The 23,768-nt window shown below is 46.5% G+C and overlaps 1 protein-coding gene across 6 annotated transcripts in view; it reads right to left on the bottom strand.

Moving 5' to 3' along the window:
• LOC144681248 (ankyrin-2-like) overlaps positions 1-23,768 on the bottom strand; it is an 866,008-nt gene that overhangs the window by 5,697 nt on the left and 836,543 nt on the right. For all 6 annotated transcript variants that reach the window (XM_078542889.1, XM_078542897.1, XM_078542890.1 and 3 more), the window contains 4 exons: positions 23,299-23,382; positions 22,804-22,968; positions 11,358-11,537; positions 8,137-8,228 (listed from right to left, as the gene is read on the bottom strand). In XM_078542889.1, the coding sequence (XP_078399015.1) occupies positions 8,137-8,228; positions 11,358-11,537; positions 22,804-22,968; positions 23,299-23,382 (521 nt within the window). The remainder of the gene's footprint in view (positions 1-8,136; positions 8,229-11,357; positions 11,538-22,803; positions 22,969-23,298; positions 23,383-23,768) is intronic.

The following is a 23,768-nucleotide window of genomic DNA, read 5'->3' as shown; positions in this document are numbered from 1 at the left end:
GTCAGCATGGTTTCATCAAGAGGAGGTCATGCCTGACAAATCTGTTAGAATTCTTTAAGGAGGTAACGAGTAGGTTAGACAAAGGCGAGCCAATGGATGTTATCTACTTGGACTTCCAGAAGGCCTTTGACAAGGTGCCGCACAGGAGGCTGCTCAGTAAGATAAGAGCCCATGGTGTTAGAGGCAAGGTACTAGCATGGATAGAAGGTTGGCTGTCTGACAGGAGGCAGAGAGTGGGGATAAGGGGGTCCTTCTCAGGATGGCGGCCGGTGACTAGTGGAGTTCCGCAGGGGTCAGTGTCGGGACCACAACTTTTCACTTTATACATTAATGATCTAGATGAAGGAACTGAGGGCATCCTGGCTAAGTTTGCAGATGATACAAAGATAGGTGGAGGGACAGGTAGTATTGAGGAGGCGGGGAGGCTGCAGAAGGATTTGGACAGGTTAGGAGAATGGACAAAGTAGTGGCAGATGGAATACAACGTGGGGAAGTGTGAGGACATGCACTTTGGTAGGAAGAATAGAGGCATAGACTATTTTCTAAATGGGGAGAGAATTCAGAAGTCTGGAGTGCAAAGGGACTTGGGAGTCCTAGTCCAGGATTCTCTTAAGGTTAACTTGCAGGTTGAGTCGGTAGTTAGGAAGGCAAATGCAATGTTGGCATTTATTTCGAGAGGACTAGAATATAAAAGCTGGGATGTGCAGCTGAGGCTTTATAAGGCTCTGGTCAGACCACATTTAGAATATTGTGAGCAATTTTGGGCCCCGTATCTCAGGAAGGATGTGCTGGCCCTGGAGAGGGTCCAGAGGAGGTTCACGAGAATGATCCCAGGAATGAAAGACTTAATATACGAGGAACGTTTGAGGGCTCTGGGTCTATACTCGTTGGAGTTTAGAAGGATGAGAGGGGATCTGATTGAAACTTACAGAATACTGAAAGGCTTGGATAGAGTGGACGTGGGGAAGATGTTTCCATTAGTAGGAGAGACTAGGACCCGAGGGCACAGCCTCAGAGTAAAGGGAAGACCTTTTAGTACAGAGATGAGGGGAAACTTCTTTAGTCAGAGAGTGGTGAATCTATGGAATTCATTACCACAGAAGGCTGTGGAGGCCAGGTCATTGAGTGTATTTAAGACCGAGATAGATAGGTTCTTGATTGGTAAGGGGATCAAAGGTTACGGAGAAAAAGCGGGAGAATGGGGTTGAGAAACTTATCAGCCATGATTGAATGGTGGAGCAGACTCGATGGGCCGAATGGCCTAATTTCTGCTCCTATGTCTTATGGTCTTACATGCTGAGTTTTCCCAGCATTTTCTGTTTTTATTTCAGGTTTCCAGCATCTGCAGTATTTTGCTTTTATTTTAGGGCATTGGATACAGTTTCCCTGTGCAATCAATGACTGGTGTATTTCTAAGGACCACAGCACCAAAGGGATCAACTGATTAAAATATTTTCTGAGGTTTGGAATAGAGTAAGACTAAAGAGAAATGTTGAGTGCCCTTGTGATTCAATTGGTAAATACACTGCCAAATGTGGAGCTAATCCATACTGCCAGATTTAAGATACAGTTTAATATAACAGAATGTAAGATACTTACCTTTTGACTTTAAATGGGGAAGCATGGAGGAAAATGACTGAAAAGATATTAGTTGCCTGGTCAAAGAAGCCACCAAAAGCTAGCTCATAAGTACAAAATGTGATCAAAAAGGTTAATGGAAGTTGGGCTTCAACAGGTCTATAGGCTCAGATTTTTGTGAGTTGTGCCAACTAGGGCGCCTTTTAAAAATGGTGGGCGCTTCCGGGAATCCTGCCCCCATTCCCATTTGTGGCAATTTCTGCCAATGCAGGTTAAGGGTGTTGTCAGTCAGCCCACACTCAGCACTCCCACCTTGCCAGCTCCAATGTATGGTTTGGGCAGTTTAACTCCCTTGCTACTGCAACCCCCCTCTCCCGTGGAGTCAGTGGAGTTGATCCCTTTTTGTAAGTACACATTGTTCATAGGCTCTCATAGAAGGTGTGAACAATGGGGGAATTCCAGTCCCAAGTAAAGAAACAAAACAAAAAGCAGCCACCTGCTCCTGGAATACTTTCATTAACAGGTTTTGCAAAACAAAACAAAAAGCATTTTTGCTTTCAATTTTGATAGTTAAAAGCTGTATTTTAAGTTAACTTTGTTTTTACTGCATTGATTGATTTTAGGGCTCTATCTTGTAAAGGTAAGTTGACCATTATATTGATCAGCATTGTGTAAGTATTGAGATGCATTTGGATACTTTTCAGATTGGGAAAAGTGCTACTATGTATACAAAACTGAAGACAACACTGCTTGGGATCTCTAGTATCATAATCCCAAATGATTTATCTGCCTAGAGCCCTATTAATTTGAAAAAAAAAATGTTTACAGCTTTCATTTAGAGGAGGGTAAAAAAACAGATAACTGCTCCTGGGCTGCTTTGATTGATGAGGCATTTGGTGCAGTTTAGGGAAAAAGAGCAAATGGGCTTTTAGTTTCAAGAGGCTCCATTATTTGCATTGGCAAAAATTTGTTTTGACAGCTGAGCATATGAATGCTTGGCTGAGTTTCAAAAGTTACAGAACCACTTATCTGAGCAGAAGGCTGTATTCACATTTTGATCAATAGCATTAAGAGGTTATTAAAGGATAATCAGTCTTTGATGTGGTTAGTGAAATAGATGTTTGCTTTTATGACAGATTAACCACTTGAGGGGATTTAAATTTTTTGAATGGGTTTAATGAATGACAGTTTTTTTTCAGCATGAAGTGTGTTTGAGTGAGAGTGCTATTAAATGTTAGCAGTTTAATTTTTTTCAATTTCCATTTCAAATACCATGGCTCCTGAGGTCTACCCATAGTGAATACTGGGCAAGTGCCAATGGTGGATACATGGTGGATATGGGGGGGACTGGGGGCGTCGAGGTGGCATGGAGAATATGAGGGGGCATGTGGGGTGGGCGGAGGGTGAGGAAGGCTGAGTGTTTGACGGCCCAACATTCATCATTTAAACTGGACTAATGTCCAAGTAAATGGAGGCAGGCATTCTAGCATGCCGGCCTGGCCAACTGCCTGCCTCTGTTGTTGCCACAGGCCTGCCTTCCGCAGTGGTGGGTTTGACTCCATTCTGCCCTCACCTCCTTGGAACAGAAATATGGCAGGCGGGGGCCTTTTTAAAAGAGATAGGTCCACCAAATTGGGAAGTTTCCGGATGCATCCTTCCCCCCCTCCTCCACAAAAATCCTGCCCATAATATAAATACATGGAATCATTACCATAGTTAAGCATTGGTCGTACAAACAACAACAGCTTCCCTTTTTATAGCACCTTTAATGTAGTAAAACTTTCTAAGGCAACTTTATAGCGAATAAAATTTGACATCATGCCAATAAGGAGATAGCAGAACAGGTAACCAAAAAGTCAGATTTGGTGAACCGGCTCGAAGGAGAAATGTAGAGAGGTGGATGAGCTTAGGGAGTGAATTCCGGAGTTTAGGGCTTAAGCAGCTGAAAGTATCTCAGTAGGAATATCATGTTCAATGTTGGAAATTCAATTTTTTTTCTTGAGTCACAGGATGTGGACATTACTGGTGGGAGCAGTATTTATTGCCCATTGTTAATTTCCCTTGAAGAGATGGTAGTGAATTTCTTGATACAATTGAGTGGCATGTGGCCATCTTTGATGACAGTTAAGATTCAAAGGTCGGTCTGGAGTCACATACAGGCCAGGTTGAGAAAGCACAACGTATTTTCTTATTTTAAAAACAAGAATCTGGTAGTTTCATGGTTACCCCTACTGCTACCAGGTTTTTTATTCCAGATTTTATTCAAGTAATTGAATTTAAATTTTCCAGCTGCTCCGGTGGGATTTGAGCTCACGTCTACAGATCATAAATTCAGACCTCTTGACTATTTGTCCAGTTACATAATCACTAATGCTCCCATACTTGCTTCTGAGGAAGGACAAATTTTCCTTGAGAAAACCCATTGATGATTCACCTGGATGATACTTGGATTAAAGGGATTAGCTGTGATGTGAGACAAAGTAAATTTAAGTCATATTACCTAGAGATGAGGATCAGGGTGATCTGATTGAGATGTTTAAATTAGAGTAGGGACATGACAGGGTCACAGAGAGCAAGTCTTCCATCCAGTAGAGTATTTCAAAACAAGGGTCTCGAATGTTAAAATGCGAAATAAGCTGGTTAAAAGAAAATCATGGAAAAAAATCGTCGTAACAAAGGAATGGGAGAATGTGGCATTTCCTCAGAAGGGCATAATGTGAAACAAATTAATGGGTTTAAAAGGTAGATAGGTACATACTTGAGAAGTAAGCACTCATTGAACTACACTCCAGTATGAGTCATTGGGGCAGGATGGTGGGATCGGAAATTCCTGTCCAAAGTCGGGGGATATTTGGCTGCTCTCCAAATTTTCTGGTCCCACCCACGTTGATTCCCGTCGCAGGCATATCCAGAAAATTCCAGCCATTGTCCTCAGGAGAGGAATGGAGAATATTAGAAAGAATCCCAACCCGACCTCCCCTTCCAAAAAAATACTTGGGGCAGAATTTTCCCATTGGCTTGAGGGGGCGGGACCCGCATGCCGAGGCGTAAAATGATGCACAGTGATGTCGGGCAAGTGTCCTGACGTCACCGCGCGCCATCGTGATATTTCGTTGGGCGGGTGTGCGATGATATTCGATGCGCACCCGCCATTAATTAACGGGCCACTTAAGGCCCTTAAGGTGCCAATTGACAGTGAATTTTCAGGTTGGCGCACGGGTACAACTGGCTGGCGGGTAGGACACATTTGTATAAACCTCATCCACGGGTGGGATAAGAGGGCTCAGTGGGGTCACGAGTGTGCTCTGTCAAATATTGTTTTTTTAAAGCTACTGATACTTGCCTGTGTGATCTGCAATACTTCAAAACACACACCAGCTGCTTGGTTTGGGCTCTTAACCTTCAGGACAGCACTTTGCACTGAAGAATCTTTTTTGGGCCTGCAGGTTTCAGGAAGCCTTCCCTTAGCCTGGGAATGGGAGTTGAACTCTCCACTGGAGGCACCTTCTCTGAGGAGGAAAGAGGGCTAGAAGGGGAGGAGGCCAGGAGTGCACATTCACCTTCCAGGGAAGCTACCTTTGGGAGGACAGGCGCAGTCACAAGGGGCACAGGGCCAGCAGGTAGTCCAAGGCGGAAGGGGCCACAGAAGATGCCATTATCCTGCTGCCAGGGTTTACGGGCGGCGAAGCAGCTACCTCAATATGTCCAAGGTGCTGTGCCGAAGGAGGCTCCGTCTCTCAAGGGAGACAGTCAACAATATCTGTCAGATGATTGGGCCTGAGATCTCTGCAAATTGTGTGGGTGGACACCCTATGCCAGTGGCTCTAAAGGTCACAGCTGCCCTCAACTTCTATGCCTCTGGCTCCTGCCAGGTTGTCAGTGGGTGACCTTTGCGGTGTCTCCCAATCAGCTGTCCACACTTGTGTCAAGCAGGTTACAGACGTTCTGTTCAGGCATGCATTGACCTTCATCTACTACCGTTGGGACCAGGCCAGCCAGACATAGCGAGCCAGAGGCTTCGCAGCCATTGCTGGCTTCCCCCGTGTCCAGGGTGCTATAGACGGTACACGTGGTCATCAAGGTGAGCCCGGTGCCTTCGTCAACAGGAAGGGCTTCCACTCCATGAACGTGCAGATAGTGTGTGACCACAGGATGCAGATTCTTCAAGTCTGTGCAAGGTACCCTGGCAGCTCCCACGACGCCTACATCCTCAGACACTCCCAGGTGCTGGGGCTCTTCAGTGCTCCAGCCCGGCTGGATGGATGGCTGCTGGGTGACAGGGGCTATCCCCTCAGAAGGTGGCTCATGACGCCTCTCCGCCATCCAAGAACAGAGGCTGCATAATAGGAGCCATGCCTCTACAAGGGCTGTGGTGGCTTCCGATGCCTGGACCGCTCAGGGGGCACACTCCAGTACCCCCCATATCGTGCGTCGCTCATAGTGGTTGCATGCTGCGTTCTCCACAATCTTGTGCTGGGCAATGGCCAAGCCATGTTGCAAACTTCAGTCACTGAACTTTCAGCACTGCCATGGCTACTGAGAGAACAATGGTGACCTCACTGCTGGGCAAACATACCTGCCCCTGGCACGCCAGCCTCACCGACACCGGTGGACCTGGGCGCATGGCACCTCTCCAGATCTAGGGCCTCCTGCTTGAATCAGCTGAGAATCGCCACCTGAACCGGCCCTCCGCCAGTCCTCACCTGCTCGGCGGCATTATGTGCATTCTTCTCCTGAAAAGGAGGGAAGAGCATTGATTAGTGCAACTTGTACCTGGATTTTCTTCGCGCATGGCCCAGCCCAACCAGATTGGGACATTGCAGGGCTCCAGTGTCTCCTCATTCTGCTGCTGTTGAACACTCACACAAAGATGCTAGACCTGTTTCCTCCCCCCCACCTCCCTTGGCCAAATGCTGCCTACATCACATTTGGTACCACACGGTCTAACCTTCCATAGCAAGGAGGTGCAAGCACGTGCAGCGCAGAGGACAGCAGATCGATCGGTGCCACGCCACCTTTAAGCTCCCCTCCCAGCATGTCATTACCCTGACTTTGGCATGTCCTGGAGTTCCAGCACTGCGCCTAGGTTGCCTTCAAAACAGTCATGTGGGTCTCAGTGTACCACATGCTGCGGGTGCAGAACCCATCTCTTCACCACCCTCTCAGGGTGACCTGCACATGGGCAATATCTGCTGGCCCACCCAGCGAAGGACACATGCCGTCAATGATTCAATGCAGTCAGTACACTCAGAGTTGCCGGGGGTGGGGGGCCGCTGGGGGGGAAGCCTGCCTGCTGGGTTAAGTGATCAATGCCAACATGGTACTCACCTTCCCAAGCGCAAGAGGTCGTTGAAGCGCTTGCGACACTGGATCCAGGTGCATCGCACCAGGTCGTGGGAACTCACCACCTCCGCCACCTCCTCCCAGGCACGTTTAGTCATGTGGGGAGGCCTCCTCCTCCCGTCCTGGGGTACGAGGACCTCCCGTCGTGCTGCCACCTCCTCAAGGAGGGCAGCAAGACAATTGTCTCAAAAACGAGGGGCTCAGTGTCCCCCTGCCATTCCCTCCTGCCTGGCCTGCTCACCAGCAGTGCTCTGGGGAGCCCTTCCACTAGCCGCGTTTGTCAGCCTTTCAAAGGCTGCAGCAGTTTTTAAAACAGGCCCCCGGGTCGCCATTGGACCCTGTGGTCATTGCAGTCCCGCCGCTGCCCATCCACTCCCGCTGTCCTCGGGAGTCGCGATTCACACTGGGCGGGCCTTAATTGGTAAAATGGTGGCACGGACCCGATCGCGGGCTGCAATCGGATCCATGCCCACCCGCGCCCGCTCCCACTCCGCCCGCCCAATAGGCAGAAAATTCTGCCCTTGGAAAATTTAAGGTGAAAATTTTGAGGTACCCTTGATTTTCAGTGTAAATCGTATATATGGTAAATCTCATTTCTGCCTTCATATAGGAGAATTAAGAGTTAGAATCATGTCGTAAAGAAGCAGTCTATTGCCCTACATGTATACTGATTAAGTAATGCTGCATATCACTTTCTATGCTGACTGAATATTACTTAACATAGTCACAACTGTAGTCACAATTATAATTTGGTAATGTATCCCAATTATTCATTTAAAATTATTTACAAAATAGGGTGGTCGTCTGAACTGTTTGATTAAATGGCTTCTCAATGTACTTTTTAAAAATAAACACACGAAATGAGTCATATTGCAATAGTTTTATCTTATTTTGTGCCTTTTCTCCTACCAGAAGCTATCGCAGCCAATGCCATCTGCCAGCACTCGCCATACGGCTTTTATAGTTTAACAGCGCTTCAGAGCAACAAAATAACTTAAAAACATGCCAGCAGGTTTCAAATCACTGCATGCAATGCCTCTAGATTAATTGTTAGCATACACCAATCATGTCATGTTAAATGACACCACTGTAGCTACTTTCCAAATACTGCTCGTTCCTGAGTGGTAAGAGGTGCAGGCAGACCGCCACCACACTCTGGCTGGTTAGTAATACTAGCTACTGAAAAAAACAAGAACACTACAGAGTAGCCCAAACCTTTTAATAACTGATCCATCCTCTTTTACAATCTCTCTGTGAGCTACATTTGGGATGTGGACCTTTCCATGGTTCCCTGCAAAACTTAGAGCCTGGGCAGAACGAAAACAGTACAAATACATAAACACATATTGCTGCACTAAAAATCTGTATAAACCTCTCAAAGAATGAGAAACAAAAAAAAAAGCACAATAGTCATGCATTTCCCGAGTGGAAAATTTACAGTAATTTCTGTGTCAAAGTGATCCAGAAAAGTTCTCAGGCTGCTTGAGATGCCTTACTGCTGCTTACTTGATTATTCACCTTATCATTCTCAGGGTTACTCTTAGAATAATCTTATTACTCCAAAATTTAAAACTTGGACTGAAATTTTTATTTGAAATAACTCAGTTTTCAAGGCATACTGAGGTTTATATGCTGTTATTTGGGGGATTTTAAAAAAGTCTTTCATGGGATGTGGACATTGCTGGCTAGGCCAACATTTATTGCCCATCCCTAACTGCTCTTGAGAAGATGATGGTGAGCCGTCTTCTTGAACCACTGTTATGTGGTTCAAGAAGACAGTGCTGTTATGAAAGAGAATTCCAGGACTTTGATCCAGCGACAGTGAAGGAATGGCAATATATTTCCAAGTCAGGATGGTGAGTGACTTGGAGGAGAACTTGCAGGCGGTGACGTTCCCATGCATCTGTTGCCCTTGTCCTTCTTAGTGGTCTATGTCACAGGTTTGGAAGGTGCTGTCGAAGGAGCCTTGGTGAGTTGCTGCAGTGCATTTTATAGATTGTGTACACTGCTGCACCTGTGCGCAGGTGATGGTGGATGAGAATGTTCAAGGTGGTGGATGTGGTGCCAATCAAGTGGGCTGCTTTGTCCTGGATGGTGTCAAGCTTCTTGAGTGTTGAGGAAGCTGCACTCAACCAGGCAAGTGGAGAGTATTCCATCACACTCCTGACTTGTGCCTTGAAGATGGTGGACAGGTTTTGGGAAGTCAGGAGCTGAGTTACTTGTCACAGAATTCCCAGCCTCTGATTGCTCTTGTAGCCACACAATGTATATGGCTGGTTCAGTTCAGTTTCTGGTCAATGGTAACCATAGATGTTGAATGTGCTGGCAAACTGGGTGGGAGGATGGGAGTGGGGGGTGGGTGTTGGGGGTCCAGAACATGTGGGAAAGCCGGGGGTCTAGGTTTTCCACGTATTATGGAACCTCAAAACCAAAAGGTCCCAAAGGGGGATGCAACCCCATCTTCTGGAGGAGGGGTCCAATCTAAGAGGTTGGGGTGGGTATGAATGGGGAGGGGTTCAGATGGTGTCAGAGCTTGTTGGGGAGGGCGCTTGGGGCAGGAGGGAGGAGGCTCTCCTCCTCCTCGTGGGCCACAGGGAGTGCTGTGAAGGCACTTACATTCTCCACGGAGCTCCTCGTCTTGCTGCAGCTGTCAGGTTTCCCACTCATGAAACTCAGTCGACCACAGATGAACCTGCTTCCAGCCTCATTAACATCTTCTAAAAGCCTTTCCACTTCCTGGAACCAGGTTGGCTGCCCACCCCTTGCCCTGCCTCAGTAAAATCTGGAAGTCGAAGGGTTGGAGCGGTTGTACCAACACATTTTGAAGTTTTGCCCATTGAACCACCCCACCCACAACCAATCCTACCATCTGCTCATCCTAAAACTCACCCCATTGTATCAGGCTCGTAGATCAGGAAACACCCCGCAGAGGATGTCATACATCTTAAGAAATGATTCAGGATGAAGCCTGAGTCAAGCACTTTCACTTGTTCTGGCATTGTGTATTCATCCTCTTTTTAAGCCATTTCCAGGATGTCATCAATGTTAACATTTTTCATGATAGATGAAATCTGAACCCTTAACTGCTTTGCCACTGGACAATCTATACTCTGAATCCTGTTATGTTCCTGATACATATTTCTGGAAATATTCTGCTACACATTACAAAATACACTCACCAGTTGCCCTAACACCGAATTTGCATTCAAGGGAACTAATGTCATTATCTGTTATGAGTTACATACATTAAATTTTATTTAACTAACTAGTTTGTCAGAGGTCATTTTAGTGTACCAGAGTACTCCCCCATTGATGTATGCATTGTTGGCACATGTAAGAGTGCAAATTAAGGTTACTGTTTGGGCGTTGAAAGTAGGGCATAATATTTATTCTGCAGATCATACTCATCTGCTTTGTCCTGTTCTTCTGCCAATAACAGCCTGTGCCTGTCTAATACTACTCACCACTCTCATGCCCTCGATGTTTTTCATTCGGTTAGTATTCCAGTTTCCCCCTCCGTGTCTGTGCAGAGCAGTGGCAGCACATGGGATAGTTAATTGCATTCAAAACATTTTTCCTGCTCTCTGGGGAACCATAATGACACGGTTTAGCGCAAGGGTCTTAGGTTCTCAATCAGAGTTTTTGAAAGTAGATGTATTTACGTGACATAAAAACAGGAGTAGGCAACATGTAATGACCTTGAACATGAGTATACAATGGTAGAAGAACATTTATTAACACTTAAGATTCCCCATGAGGGAAAGGAATCAAAGAGTCAGTCAATATGGGTTTCTCTTGCACTTCCTAATGAGAAGTGACTTGAGAAGAGGAAAGACCTGGAAGCAAAGACATCTGCTTGCTCACTCATACAGCAAGACCCTAAGCTAGGAAAGAAAATAAATTCAAAATGGGGAACGAAATAAAAATAAAATAAATTGTTGAAATATCCATTGCCTGTATGATGAAAATATTTAAACGGTACAGACAATGGCCAAGTTGTGAATTGTACCATGGTTCATAATATTCTGTGTTTAGTCAATACTGAGATGGACTCCCAATCAGACTCGGCTCCCTATCAGGGTCCAAAGATCTGAGAAATAAACTGTGCTGGTGGTGGGCAAATATCAGGGTGAGTCAAAATTTATAGTCCAAGAAAATTACTTTGCTTAAAAGTGTGTTATCCAGAAAATCGCTTCAAAAAGAAAAGGAAAAGTCAAGATTAAATCAGACTTCAAAACGTGAGCCTTTTGTGTATTGCTCCAAGATCGATCAGTTTTTTGAAATAGCTAGCCCAAACGAAATAGATCACACTTAAAATAATTTATCTGACTACATAAGTTGCAGAATTTCTACTCTGAATTATATTTTGTGGAAAAGGAAAAAGGTTACATTGAATGAAAAGACATTGGTAAGGATTTAAAAGTGCCATATCATACCATATTAAAATCATCTTTGGCTGTTGGAAGGTCAGAAGCTAACTTGGGGTCTCCAAGGTGTTTCTCCATTCTGTCTCCGTGGATGACAGTTGTCTTGATGACCTTACTGACCCTGCGACCCTCAACCTGCTCAGACTGGAATTCAGAGCCAGGGGCCACTTGTGGTTCTGAAAATGTCATCTGCGGGTACACACAGAGGATTTTGTGATATTAAGTATTCTATACATGTATAAACAAAATAACATGTAGAAATACTTATGGCGCAGACCTGTTGATCATAAATAGTATGAAAAGAGAAAATGTTGAAAATATACAACATACCAGACAGTAAAAAGGAAATACATATTATTATGGCCCTGATTTTAATGGAGGACTGAAGTGGGGACAGCTTGAGTCCCAAACTGGGGTGTTTGGGCCATGGAGACTTGGCTGTTAATTACCAAAAAGTTTGTGCCCTCCTGCCCAAATCCACTGCCTGCTGGCGGACAGGTACCACGATTCACCAACACCAGTAAAGCAGAAGCAGGAAGTCACAGCTAGGAATCCAAGTTAAGTGGTAAAGAAACTCTGGATGCAATAGGCAGTGGGGAGCCTGAGGCCCAAGGCCCAAAATGGGTTCCCTCAGGGAAGTTGCTAACATGCCAATGCATTGAAGTGAGCCCGATCCTATAAACAACTGTGCAACCAGTGCTTGTGGAAAAATGTTCCAAATAGGTATGTCATGAAGTCAAGTGGAGATTCATTGCTGTTGCTCTGAGAAGTTTCTCTGTATTCACAACTGCTCATATAGCTCTGCCTCTGTTTCCCTTCAAGAAAGTATAGGTTAACAAGCTTGGAAGGAAGCAGGTGTCTTTCTTTTGAAACACTTTATTTGAAATTGTTCAATTGTGATTTGTTGCTGCAATATGATTATGATATGCAAGATGATCAGATGTAAATATGGCACTTTCAAGTGTAACGCTGTGAGATCCAACAAACATCCTATGCACAACGCTTTAATATATGTATTAGCAAATCTACTGAAGTGCAGCTCACTGTAAAGCAGAGAATGCATTGTAAAGGCAGCAATGTTATTACATTTAAATCCTTCTGCAGATTTCTGTCCTGTAGAAGCTCCAATGTCTAACTACTGTTAAGAAAACACAAGATAAGTTCATGCAGAGCTGAATTAAGAGGTTGGAGATATTCTGGCACTGATCCTTTGGGTTCCTGGGGAGTCCCTTCACTTATATCTCTTTGGGCTGTGAGACAGAAATATCAAATGTGGACATGACAGACAAGAAATGCACAGATTGGATGCATAATTTCTATAATATATAGATTAAAAGTGCTGCATAAAGCATGCACGAGCACATATTTCCTGTATTACCTTTGCATAGTACTTCCTGAAACCCTTCTCTACAACATTTCACAGTGACAATAATCATAGCCAAAGTCATTCTAATTATTCATGAATTAATTTTAAACTAGGCAAGTTTCTTTTACTTATTTAATTGGCTCATTCTTTCAACAGCACTAACTCCTACATGTGGTTCCCTAGCCTCAACTCCCAGACTGGAATAGTATCAAATTCAATAACAATGCAGCACTGGTGTTGTTGGTGCAGCATGAGCGATGCACCAGTAAATCGTGCAAAATCTGGCAAAGTCAGGCCACTTATACGCAGGTGTACTTTGCACCTGTGCAGCTCATGGGTTGCATTATCTGTGCCCAACCCACAAGTTTTTTTTAATTCATTCTTTGGATGTGGGCATCACTGGCTAGGCCAGCATTCATTGCCTATCCCTAATTGCCCTTGAGAAGGTGGTGGTGAGCTGCCTTCTTGAACTGCTGCAGTCCAGGTGGTGTAGGTACACCACAGTGCTGTTAGGGAGGGAGTTCCAGGATTTTGACCCAGTGACAGTGAAGGAGCAGCAGTAAATTTCCAAGTCAGGATGGTGAGTGACTTGGAGGGGAACTTCCAGGTGGTGGTGTTCTCATCTATCTGCTGCCCTTGGCCTTCCAGATGGTAGCGGTCATGGGTTTGGAAGATGTTATCCAAAGAGCCTTGGTGAGTTCCTGCAGTGCATCTTGTAAATGGTACACACTGCTGCCACTGTGCATCAGTGATAGAGGGAGTGAATGTTTGTGGATGGAGAGCCAATTAAGTGGGCTGCTTTGTCCTGGGTGGTGTCAAGCTTCTTGAGCGTTGTTAGAGCTGTACTCATCCAGGCAAGAGGAGAGTATTCAGTCACAATCTTGACCTGTGCCTTATAGATGATGGACAGGCTTTGGGGAGTCATGAGGTGAGTAACTCGCCACAGGATTCCTAGCCTCTGACCTGCTCTTGTAGCCATAGTATTCATATGGCTAGTCCAATTCAGCTTCTGGTCAATGGTAACCCCAAGGATGTTGATAGTGGGGGATTCAGTGATGCCAATGCCATTGAATGTCAAGGTGCGATGGTTAGATTCTCCTTTGTTGGAGATGGTCATTGCCTGATGCTTGTGTGGCGCGAATGTTACTTGCCACTTGTCAGCCCAAACTTGGATATTGTTCAGGTCTTGCTGTATTTGGGCATGGACTGCTTCAGTATCTGAGGAGTCGTGAATGGTGCTGAACATTGTGCAGTCATCAGCAAACATCCTCAGTTCTGACCTTATGATGGAAGCAAGGCCATTGATGAAGCAGCTGAAGATGGCTGGGCCTACGACACTACCCTGAGGAACTCCTGCAGTTATGTCTTGGAACTGAAATGATTGACCTCCAACAACCACAACCATCTTCCTTTGTGCTAGGTAGGACTCCAACCAGTGGAGAGTTTTCCCCGACTCCTGTTGGCTCCAGTTTTGCAAGGGCTCCCTGATGCCACACTCAGTCAAATGCTGCCTTGATGTCAAGGGCAGTCACTCTCATTTCACCTCTGGAATTCAGCTCTTTTGTCCATGTTTGAACCAAGGCTGTAATGTCAGGAGCTGAATGGCCCTGGTGGAATCCAAACTGTCAGTGAGCAGGTTACTGCCAAGTGCCACTTGATAGCACTGTTGATGACCCCTTCCATCACTTTACTGATGATCGAGTAGACTGACGGGGCGGTAATTGGCTGAGTTGGATTTGTCCTCCTTTTTGAGTACAGGACATACCTGGGCAATTTCCCACTTTGTTGGGTAGATGCCAGCAAAGTAGCTGTACTGGAACAGCTTGGCTAGGGGCATGGCAATTTCTGGAGCATAAGTCTTCAGTACCATTGCTGGAATGTTGTCAAAGCCCATAGCCTTTGCAGTACCCAGTGCCTTCAGCTGTTTCTTGATATCACGAGGAGTGAATCGAATTGGCTGAAGACTGGCACCTGTGGTGCTGGGAACCTCTGGACGAGGTCGAGGTGGATCATCCACCTGACACTTCTGGCTGAAGATTTTTGCAAATGATTCAGCCTTATCTTTTGCACTGATGTGCTGGGCTCCTCCATCATTGAGGATGGGGATATATGTGGAGCCTCCTCCTCCAGTGAGTTGTCTAATTGTCCACCACCATTCATGACTGTATGTAGCAGGACCGCAGAGCTTAGATCTGATCCATTGGTTGTGGAATCGCTTAGCTCTGTCTAACGCTTGCTGCTCATGCTGTTTGGTGTTGTAGCTTCACCAGGTGGACAATTCATTTTTAGGTATGCCTGGTGCTGCTCCTGGCATGCCCTCCTGCACTCTTCATTCAACCAGGGTTGATACCCTGGCTTGAGGGTGATGGTAGAGTGGGGAATACGCCGGGTCATGAGGTTACAGATTGTGTTTGAGTACAATTCTGCTGCTGCTGACGGCCCACAGCACCTCATGGATGCCCAGTCTTAAGTTGCTAGATTTGTTCGAAATCTATCCCAATTAGCATAGTGGTAGTGCAACACTATGGACGGTATCCGCAATGTGAAGACAGGACCTCGTCTCCAAAACGACTGTGCAATGGGCACTCTACCCATACTGTAATGGACAGATGCATCTGCAGCAGGCAGTTTGGTGAGGATGAGCTCAAGTATGTTTTTCCCTCACCACCTGCTGCAGACCCAGTTTAGCAGCTATGTCATTTAGACTCGGCCAGCTCGGTTTGTAGTGGTGCTACCAAACCATTCTTGTTGATGGACATTTAAATCCCTCACCCAGAGTACATTCTGCGCCCTTGGCACCCTCAGTGCTTCCTCCAAGTGGTGTTCAACATGGAGGACTGATTCATCAGCTGAGGGGGGACGGTACATGATAATCAGCAAGAGGTTTCCTGGCCCATGTTTGACCTGGTGCCACGAGACTTCATAGGGTCTGGAGTCGATGTTGAGAACTCCTAGGGCAACTCAGTATACCACTTTGCCACCACCTCTGCTGGGTCTGTCCTGCCAGTGGGACAGGGCATACTCAGGGATGGTGATGGTGGTGTCTGGGACATTATCTGCAAGGTATGATTCCCATGAGTATGACTATGTCAGGCTGTTGCTTGACTAGTCTGTGAGACAGCTCTCCCAATTTTGGCACCCAGATGTTTGTAAGGAGGGCTTTGCGGGGTTGACAGGGATGAGTTTGCCATTGTCGTTTCTGGTGCTAGGTGGATGCCAGGTCGTCTGTCCGGTTTCATTCCTTATTGACTTGATTTTAGTGGTTTGATACAACTGAGTAGCTTGTTGGTCCATTTCAGAGTCAACCACATTGTTGTGCATCTGGAGTCGCATGTAGGCCACAACAGAATGGTGTGAATGGTAGATTCCTTTCCCTATAGGACATTAGTAAAACAGATGGGTTTCATGGTTATCGCTGGAATTTTAATTCCAGATATTTTATCGTGGTGGGATTTGAATCCAGGTCCCCAGAGCATTACCCTGATTGTCTGGATTACTTGTCTAGTGACAATGCCACTACACTACTGCCTCCCCATGTAACCAGTTGTTATCTTTTAGGAGCATCTGGAGATTAGCAGACATGTCCTAGTTCTGGTCTTGGCATTCTTTGACTATGTTATCAATTCTCTTTCGTTGATTTTTCTTTCCAAATTTCTGTCTCTCCTTTGCTCGAGGCATCATTTCCTCACCCTGGTACAGGTCCAGAGGTTGCAATTACTCTCCAGTAACTTAATGTCAAGCACTTTGCCTATAGTGCATCAAGGGATTGGCTTCTATCTTTATGTCAGAGTACAAACTAACCTTACTCACAAGAAAAGTTCCAACCTGCCCTTTCATACCAATTGACAAAATTTGCTTTCAACAGCGTTCATTTGACATCAACTGCACTCAATTGCAACAATTTTGCCATCATTTGACATCAATTGTTCTCAGGTGCAATCATGTTGTCATCACTTGCACTCAGAAGTAATCGTCTGGCTATCAGTCTATTACATTTTAATTCAGAACTGACCATTTCGTTATTATTTTCCCTCAGAACCATACTTGTGATGTCAACAGATAGTTATCAACTGACATCATTGTCATCAATTGCCATCCTGCAGCGATCACAGCAAAAATGTGACTATCTATACAGCCAAAAGTTATTAAAGTCCCAGTTGATTATGTATGTATGCGTAGGGTCAACCCCCCAACACCCCCATCCAACCTCTCTCTCTCTCTCTCCCTCCCTCCCACTACACCTCTTGTGCTCCTCCCCAACACCTCTTATTCCCCTCCCTCTTCTCCCCTCCCTTCTTTTCCCCCCACCTCCTCCTTTCCCCCCTCTTCACCCTCCCCTCTTTCCTCTTCCCCTTCCCCGCTCCCCACTTTCCCCACTCCACTCTTTCCCCTCCCCTCCCCCTCTCCTTTACCCTGACCCCTCCCTCCTTCTCTCCTCCTTCACCCCCTCACTTTCCTCCCTCCCTCCTGCCCCCGCCACCACCAACCGGAGATTTCTGTTCACATCGCTTCTGGTTACCAGCCAGTCCTGGTGCAGACTTAAAGTCAGCGGAGGAGCAGCAAGGACCGTGGCAACGAGGTAAGTATTGCGGGAGTAAGGTGGGGGGAGTGAGGGTATCGTCGAGAAAGGTCGGGGGTGGTCGTTGAGAGAGGTCAGGAGGTTATCAAGAGAGGTCGAGGGTGGTGTCGTCAAAAGAGGTTGGTGGGGGTCGTTGAGAGAGGTCAGGGGTCATTGTAAGAGCTATGGGGGGTCATCAAGAGAGGTCTGGGGGTTGTCGAGAGAGAGGTCAGGGGTCACCAAAAGAGAGGTTTGGGGGTCAGTTTTTGAGAGAGTTGGCGGGGGGTCATTGAGAGAGATCGGGGAGCGTCGAGAGGTTCAGGAGACGATCGTCGAGAGAGGTTAGGGGTTCGTCAATAGAGGTCGGGGGGTCATCAGTGAACATTCCCACTTCTGACCTTATGATGGAAGGTCATTGATGAAGCAGCTGAAGATGGTTGGGCCGAGGACACTACCCTGAGGAACTCCTGCAGTGATATCCTGGAGTGAGATGACTGACCTCCAACAACCACAACCATCTTTCTTTGTGCTAGGTGTGACTCCAACCAGTGGAGAATTTTCCCCGATTCCCATTTAATCCAGTTTTGCTAGGGGTCCTTGCCACACTTGGTCAAATGCTGCCTTGATGTCAAGGGCAGTCACTCTCACCTCACCTTGTGAGTTCAGCTCTTTTGTCCATGTTTGAGCAGGATCTTAATAATCACCATATAAAGGTGTGTGGGTCTGCTGTGCAGACATTTCTCCTGGATTTTTAACATCTTTAATTTTGTTTTTAAAAATCTTCAGCTCCCTGTGCCTTAAGGGAGCTTTCAGTGAGCGCAGCCCCGCGCATGTGCAAATTTCAGCGCTCGTGCTCGTCCCGCCCCCACCCCAGCAGTGCTGAGGCTCCCAGTGCGCGTTTCACGCTGGGTGGCCGCTAATTGGCCAGCCAGCGTGAAATCGCGGACAGGGCCCGATCGCGGCTGGTGGACTGCTTCGTGGCCTCTCCTGGGTCTGCCCGCCACGCCTGCCCGATGAGGAGAAAATCCTCGTCCTGGCGTTTTGGAGCCATTGGGCAGAATTTTCCTATCAACTTCGGGACCCTGTATTCCTGCAGCCAGCCTCCTAATTGGCCCCCTCCGAGCTTGCCATCCAATTAAGGATGACGGGCAGGTTCCTGATGCTGCCAACCCAATCACGAGGCTGGCAGTTCAAGGGGGCACAATTTTCCTCATGGGCTTCAATATCTCACTTTCAGGTTCAAATGGGGGTCAGAAGCCCACACTACATGGGAACTAGTCACTTATTTGTGATTTTCCCTGAATTAGCCAATTACTGACCAGAAGGCAGGTTCACCACCCTCAGGGTTGATGCTTGAAGGTGGCGGGGGTAATAGGAGGCCCTCCAGCTTGGAAGCAGCAGCAGGATGCACCTGCAGGTAAGTGAAAAAGGGAGGGCGTCTCAAAATGGTGGTGTGCTCTCTCTAACTTTTTGGCCTGAATTTTCAGCTTGGCAGGCAGGCGCAGGCACAGTCAGTGGGCCCAGGAGCGGTAGGGAAATGGAAGGCCGACCACGATTGGCCCCCAACCGTGATTTCACGCTAGCTGGCTAATTAACGGCCAGCCAGCGTGAAGCGCGTGCTGATATGATCAGCGCTGCCTGGGTTAGGGGCGGGAGTAGGGTGAGCACTGAAGTCAGTGCGGGCACAGGGGGAGCGTGGAATGAAAGCTCCCTGGAGGCAGAGATCTGCCTCAGGGAGCTGAAGAATTTAAATACAAAAAATAAAGATTTTAAAAACTGGGAAAAAGTGCCCACACATCGGAAACAGTCACCTGAACATATACAACATCAAAATTTTGTCCAAACTTTTTTTAATCTAATGATGGAAAGCCCAACCCGCCCTTCGATGAGCTTTCCTGAAAAATACAAAGGCCGCCTGGCGATTCACCCGCCCGCTGACCATAAGGTTCGATGGGCAGTGAAAAATCCCAGTTAACTGTGCCACTAATGGGTTTAAGAGCCCTCTTAATTGTTGGTGGGCACACTTCCAAGTTTAGCGCACACTTGCCGACTGAAGAATCGCACAAGTGCGCGATGACGTTGGGACGCACGCCCAATGTCACCACGTGCCATTTTACATTGCTTGAGAGCAGGTAGCCCTACCGCCCCTCATTCCACCTCCAGGAAAACAGCCTGGGGATGGGATGGCTCTAGGGATGTCGCATTTTGGCCATTGGTGCTATTTTACTATGTGCCAGCTTCAATGCAGCATTGGGCGGGGCCTGGGATTTCAGCCCAAAGTCTCAGCAGCCTCACCGAGAGAGGCAGGGGCCCTGAAGCAGATGGGAGAATGCAAGGGCAAGTCAAAATGGAAGTGTCCTTGGAGGAATGAAAACAATTACATCTTTTAGAGGGACCAAGAAGGCAGGCCTCTCCATTCGGAGGGTGCAGTCTTTGCTGCTCTAAACATCACTTGATTGGGGACTTAAATGTGCAGATTGACTGCCCGCCACCTTGCAGTGAGCATCTGATCTGAATGCCAGCCCGATTCTGGGAAACCTCCCTGTCGGGAATGCATCAGAATGCCATCCCGATGTGGTTCCCTGCTATTTTCTGGACCCCTGCCTCCATCCTGCTGCCTCAGGACTGGGAAAACGCCCCCTCTTATGTCTTTAAGGCATCTGAGCTATGCAATTTGAAAAAGACCACCATGTGGATTTTGCTTGATTTATCGAGTTACTGTTTAATAAATCTGTTTAGTAACTGAGCCATAGGGCAAAATTTTCCCCCCATTAGGGGGGAAATGCAAGGGCGGATGGCCCTCTGATTGGCGCCCCCAAATTTGGGGGGGGGTTGCCACCATTTTTAGTGACTCTGCAGGGAAGCCCTATGCGTTTCCTGTGCGGGCAGGGGGATTCCTAAAATTGGAAGTGTGCTCCTTCGCGTAGGCATGCGAAAGAACACTCCGATCTCCCTGAGACTAAGTGCTGTCTCAGGGAGATCAGTTCCCAAAGTAAAAAAGTTACTGGAGTGAAAATTTCATTCACCATCCATCTCCCCTCATGAGTTGGAACATGGACATAACGTCAATTAAAAGTGTCTCTTAATTTTTCAATTCAGCAATGAAACCTCATCCTGCCCGTGGATGAGGTTTCATGCTTTTTCAGGTGGCCACCAGCGCTCCCGACCTGCCTGCCAACCTTAAGGTTGGAGGGGCAGGTCCACTAATGAGCTTAATTGTTTTTTGAATGGCCTAAATAGGCCGTTGGCAGGTGCACAACTGATTTGGCTGCGCTCCCGCCAACCTGAAAATGCAAATGACACGGGATGATGTCGGGAGTTCCGCCTGACGTCATTTCACGTCATTTTACACATTAGTGAGGGGGCCCCTCCCCTGCTCGCCGACGTGACGATCCAGCCCATAGTCTACTTAAGTATTTATTTTATTGCATTTCTCAACAAAATTGAGAAAATCACCAGAGGGCATGTGATAGAACCAGAAAACTATAATACTTTCTATTTCTACTCAACATCAAGGCTGACTATAAATTAACCAAATATTGAGCAGATAAATGCACACTCTGGATGATAGGAGCAATGGCTGGTCTATGGTAATGGGCTGAGATATATCAGAGAAAAACAAGCAAACTTGATCCTCCTGTGAATCAGCATCCATGCATTCACATTCCCAGTAGGGGTCACCTTACAGAGAAAAGGAGCAGAAAACCTGGCCAATTTCCCTTTGCCTAAACCATGGTTGCTACAGCCAATTTTGGTATCAATACTGGTGCCACAGACCAAGGATTACCTTCCGCCACTCTGTTTCAGGCAGTTCTATGAAGTACGTGGCTCACCTCATTTCCTTTTTCAATTCTGATGAAGGATTTCTATCCAAAATGTTAACCCATATTTTATTTTTTTGGATGTTAACAAATGTGTGTCCCACATTTCGTGTTTTTATGCATTAATGCTAGAACCTTAGGATGGAATTTAAATTTGGCAACAGTGGTCGTGCACTCGCCCAGCCCCGGCTGGAGAAGTGGCAAAAACCCACTGTAATCCTCCAATGGGGAAGGCCTGCTGGAATTAAGTGCCCAACAGGCACTTAACTGGCCATTGTTGAGCTTTTCCCAGGATTTAGGAGCCTGGAGGCAAGAATCCCACCCTCTGACAGCTGCTGGCCAATCAGCTGGCTCCTGCTGGTAATACGCCCACCAATGACCTAGGACCGACAAGGGACCCAGGCTACAGGTGAATGAGGAAGGAATGAGTGCTGTGGGGTGGGCCTGCTGGCTGTTTGTTGTAGCGGGCGGGTGGGCGAGTGGGGTGGGGGTGGGCTGTGGTGGCGGTGGGAGGAAAGGGCAGGGGTTTGGATCCTAGCCACCATTGGGAGCATTATGTCCTGTCCTTAGTTTCTGGGTTAGTTGTTCTGCATGAAAGGAAAGATATTTCCTTATACATTAGATGTTACCATAGAGTTGTTACCAACACTTTGAGGCCAGTGGCTTTCCTAAGTTAGATATAAACTATATGTCAACTATAAAATTGAGATTAATCATTGACCTCAATTAGAAATTTATACTTGCCACATATCCAGACTCATTTGAACTGAATCACGTTCAATGACTATTTAACTGAAGCAGTCCACACCCAAATGCAGGAAGACCTGGACAATATCCAGGCTTGGGCTGACAAGTGGCAAATAACATTCTTGCCACACAAGTTCCATGCAATGACCATCTCCAACAAGAGAGAATCTAACCATCACCCCTTGACATTCAATGGCCTTATCATCACTGAATCCCCCACTATCAACATCCTGGGGGTTACCATTGACCAGAAACTGAACTGGACCAGCCATATAAATACTGTGGCTTCAAGAGCAGGTCAGAGGCTAGGGGTCCCGTGGTGAGTAACTCAAATCCTGACTCCCCAAAGCCTGTCCACCATCTACAAGGCACAAGTTAGGATTGTGATGAAATACTCTCCACTTGCCTGGATGAGTGCAGCTCCCACAACACTCAAGAAGCTTGACACCATCCAGGACAAAGCAGTTCACTTGATTGGCTCCCCATCCACAAACATTCACTCCCTCCGCCACCAACGCACAGTAGCAGCAGTGTGTACCATCGACAAGATGCACTGCAGGAATGCACCAAGGCTCCTTAGACAGCACCTTCCAAACCCACGACCACTATTATGTAGAAGGACAAGGGCAGCAGATAGTTGGGAACAGCACCACCTGGAAGTTCCCCTCCAACCCACTCACCATCTGACTTGGAAATATATCACCGTTCCTTCACTGTCGCTGGATCAAAATCCTGGAACTCCCTCCCTAACAACACTGTGGGTGTACCTACACCACATGGGCTGCAGCGGTTCAAGGCAACTCACCATCACCTTCTCTAGGGCAATTAGGGTTGGGCAATATGTGCTGACCTAGCCAGAGACACCCACATCCCATTAATGAATAAAAATAAACATGAGAAATGACAAATGATTTAAGAAAATAGAAGATATTTTGCCAATCAGGAGCAGGTGTTAAAGCTAACCTCTGTTTGTTCACTATCACTTTTCAGTACAGTCCGTTTTAAAACTTTTGAATATCCATCTCCATCTTCAATTGTAATTGGTTCTTGCTCTGCTCCTTGCATTATCACTTCCTCCTTTTCTGTCCCATCGGGTGAAACTAAGCGCCTGATAATCTTCCTGGTAACCTTAAGGGAAAGGAAAATGAGAAAATAAATGCTTAATTGCTTACTCATGCATGGACAATTTATCATTTCACTTCACTGCACCTCAGTTACTTTTAGTAATTTAATGAAGTGCAGTGAGGTAAGTATTATGTATGTGTCAATGTTCCAGTGTGGGAATTTCTGGCTCCGCTGTGATCGATTAGTCCTGCCGAAAGTCAATGGATTTTTGACTGGGCCGCCAAATCTCCCATGGCGGGGCCTGCCATGACAGGGCCAGAACATCCCTTCTCCATCTATATGAGGAGAAAAAGGAATGCACATCAAGGTTAACCATGCTTGCTACTGCATTACCTTTTTCACAATGGTATTTCCATGTTCATCTGTGTATTGTTCTTCAGTAACTGACTCTGGTAGAATATCAGACATGTCATCAGCCTAGGAAGTTAATAAGCTCTATCAATACCAGATAATGGAATAGACACTTTTCTTAGAGTGCAATCGACAATCCGGCCACAAATTGTGCTCAAAATTGTGTTAGCTTTTCAAGGTGAATTTATCCTTTGAGTTTCTGATCTAACTCATTTGCGTATCACTGAATTTTCCTGGTCCAGATCAGGACCAATTAGAGGCAGGACTGAAAAAAATGGCCACTGAGCAGGGGGGCCGAAGGTCCCACCTTCATTTCTGCCATCAGCTGTTTTCACAAGTGTGGGTGAGGGAGGAGGCTGTGGAAATTGCACACTTCTATGAAGATGAAATTGACAGTGTTGTGGGCCCATTAAGAGCCCACCTCAGGTAAGTTTAAAAAATTTTTTTTTGGA

This window comes from Cetorhinus maximus, chromosome 1 (genome assembly GCF_964194155.1).
Source record: "Cetorhinus maximus chromosome 1, sCetMax3.hap1.1, whole genome shotgun sequence".
NCBI classification, from domain to species: Eukaryota; Metazoa; Chordata; class Chondrichthyes; order Lamniformes; family Cetorhinidae; genus Cetorhinus; species Cetorhinus maximus.
This window is presented reverse-complemented; position numbering and strand designations above follow the sequence as displayed.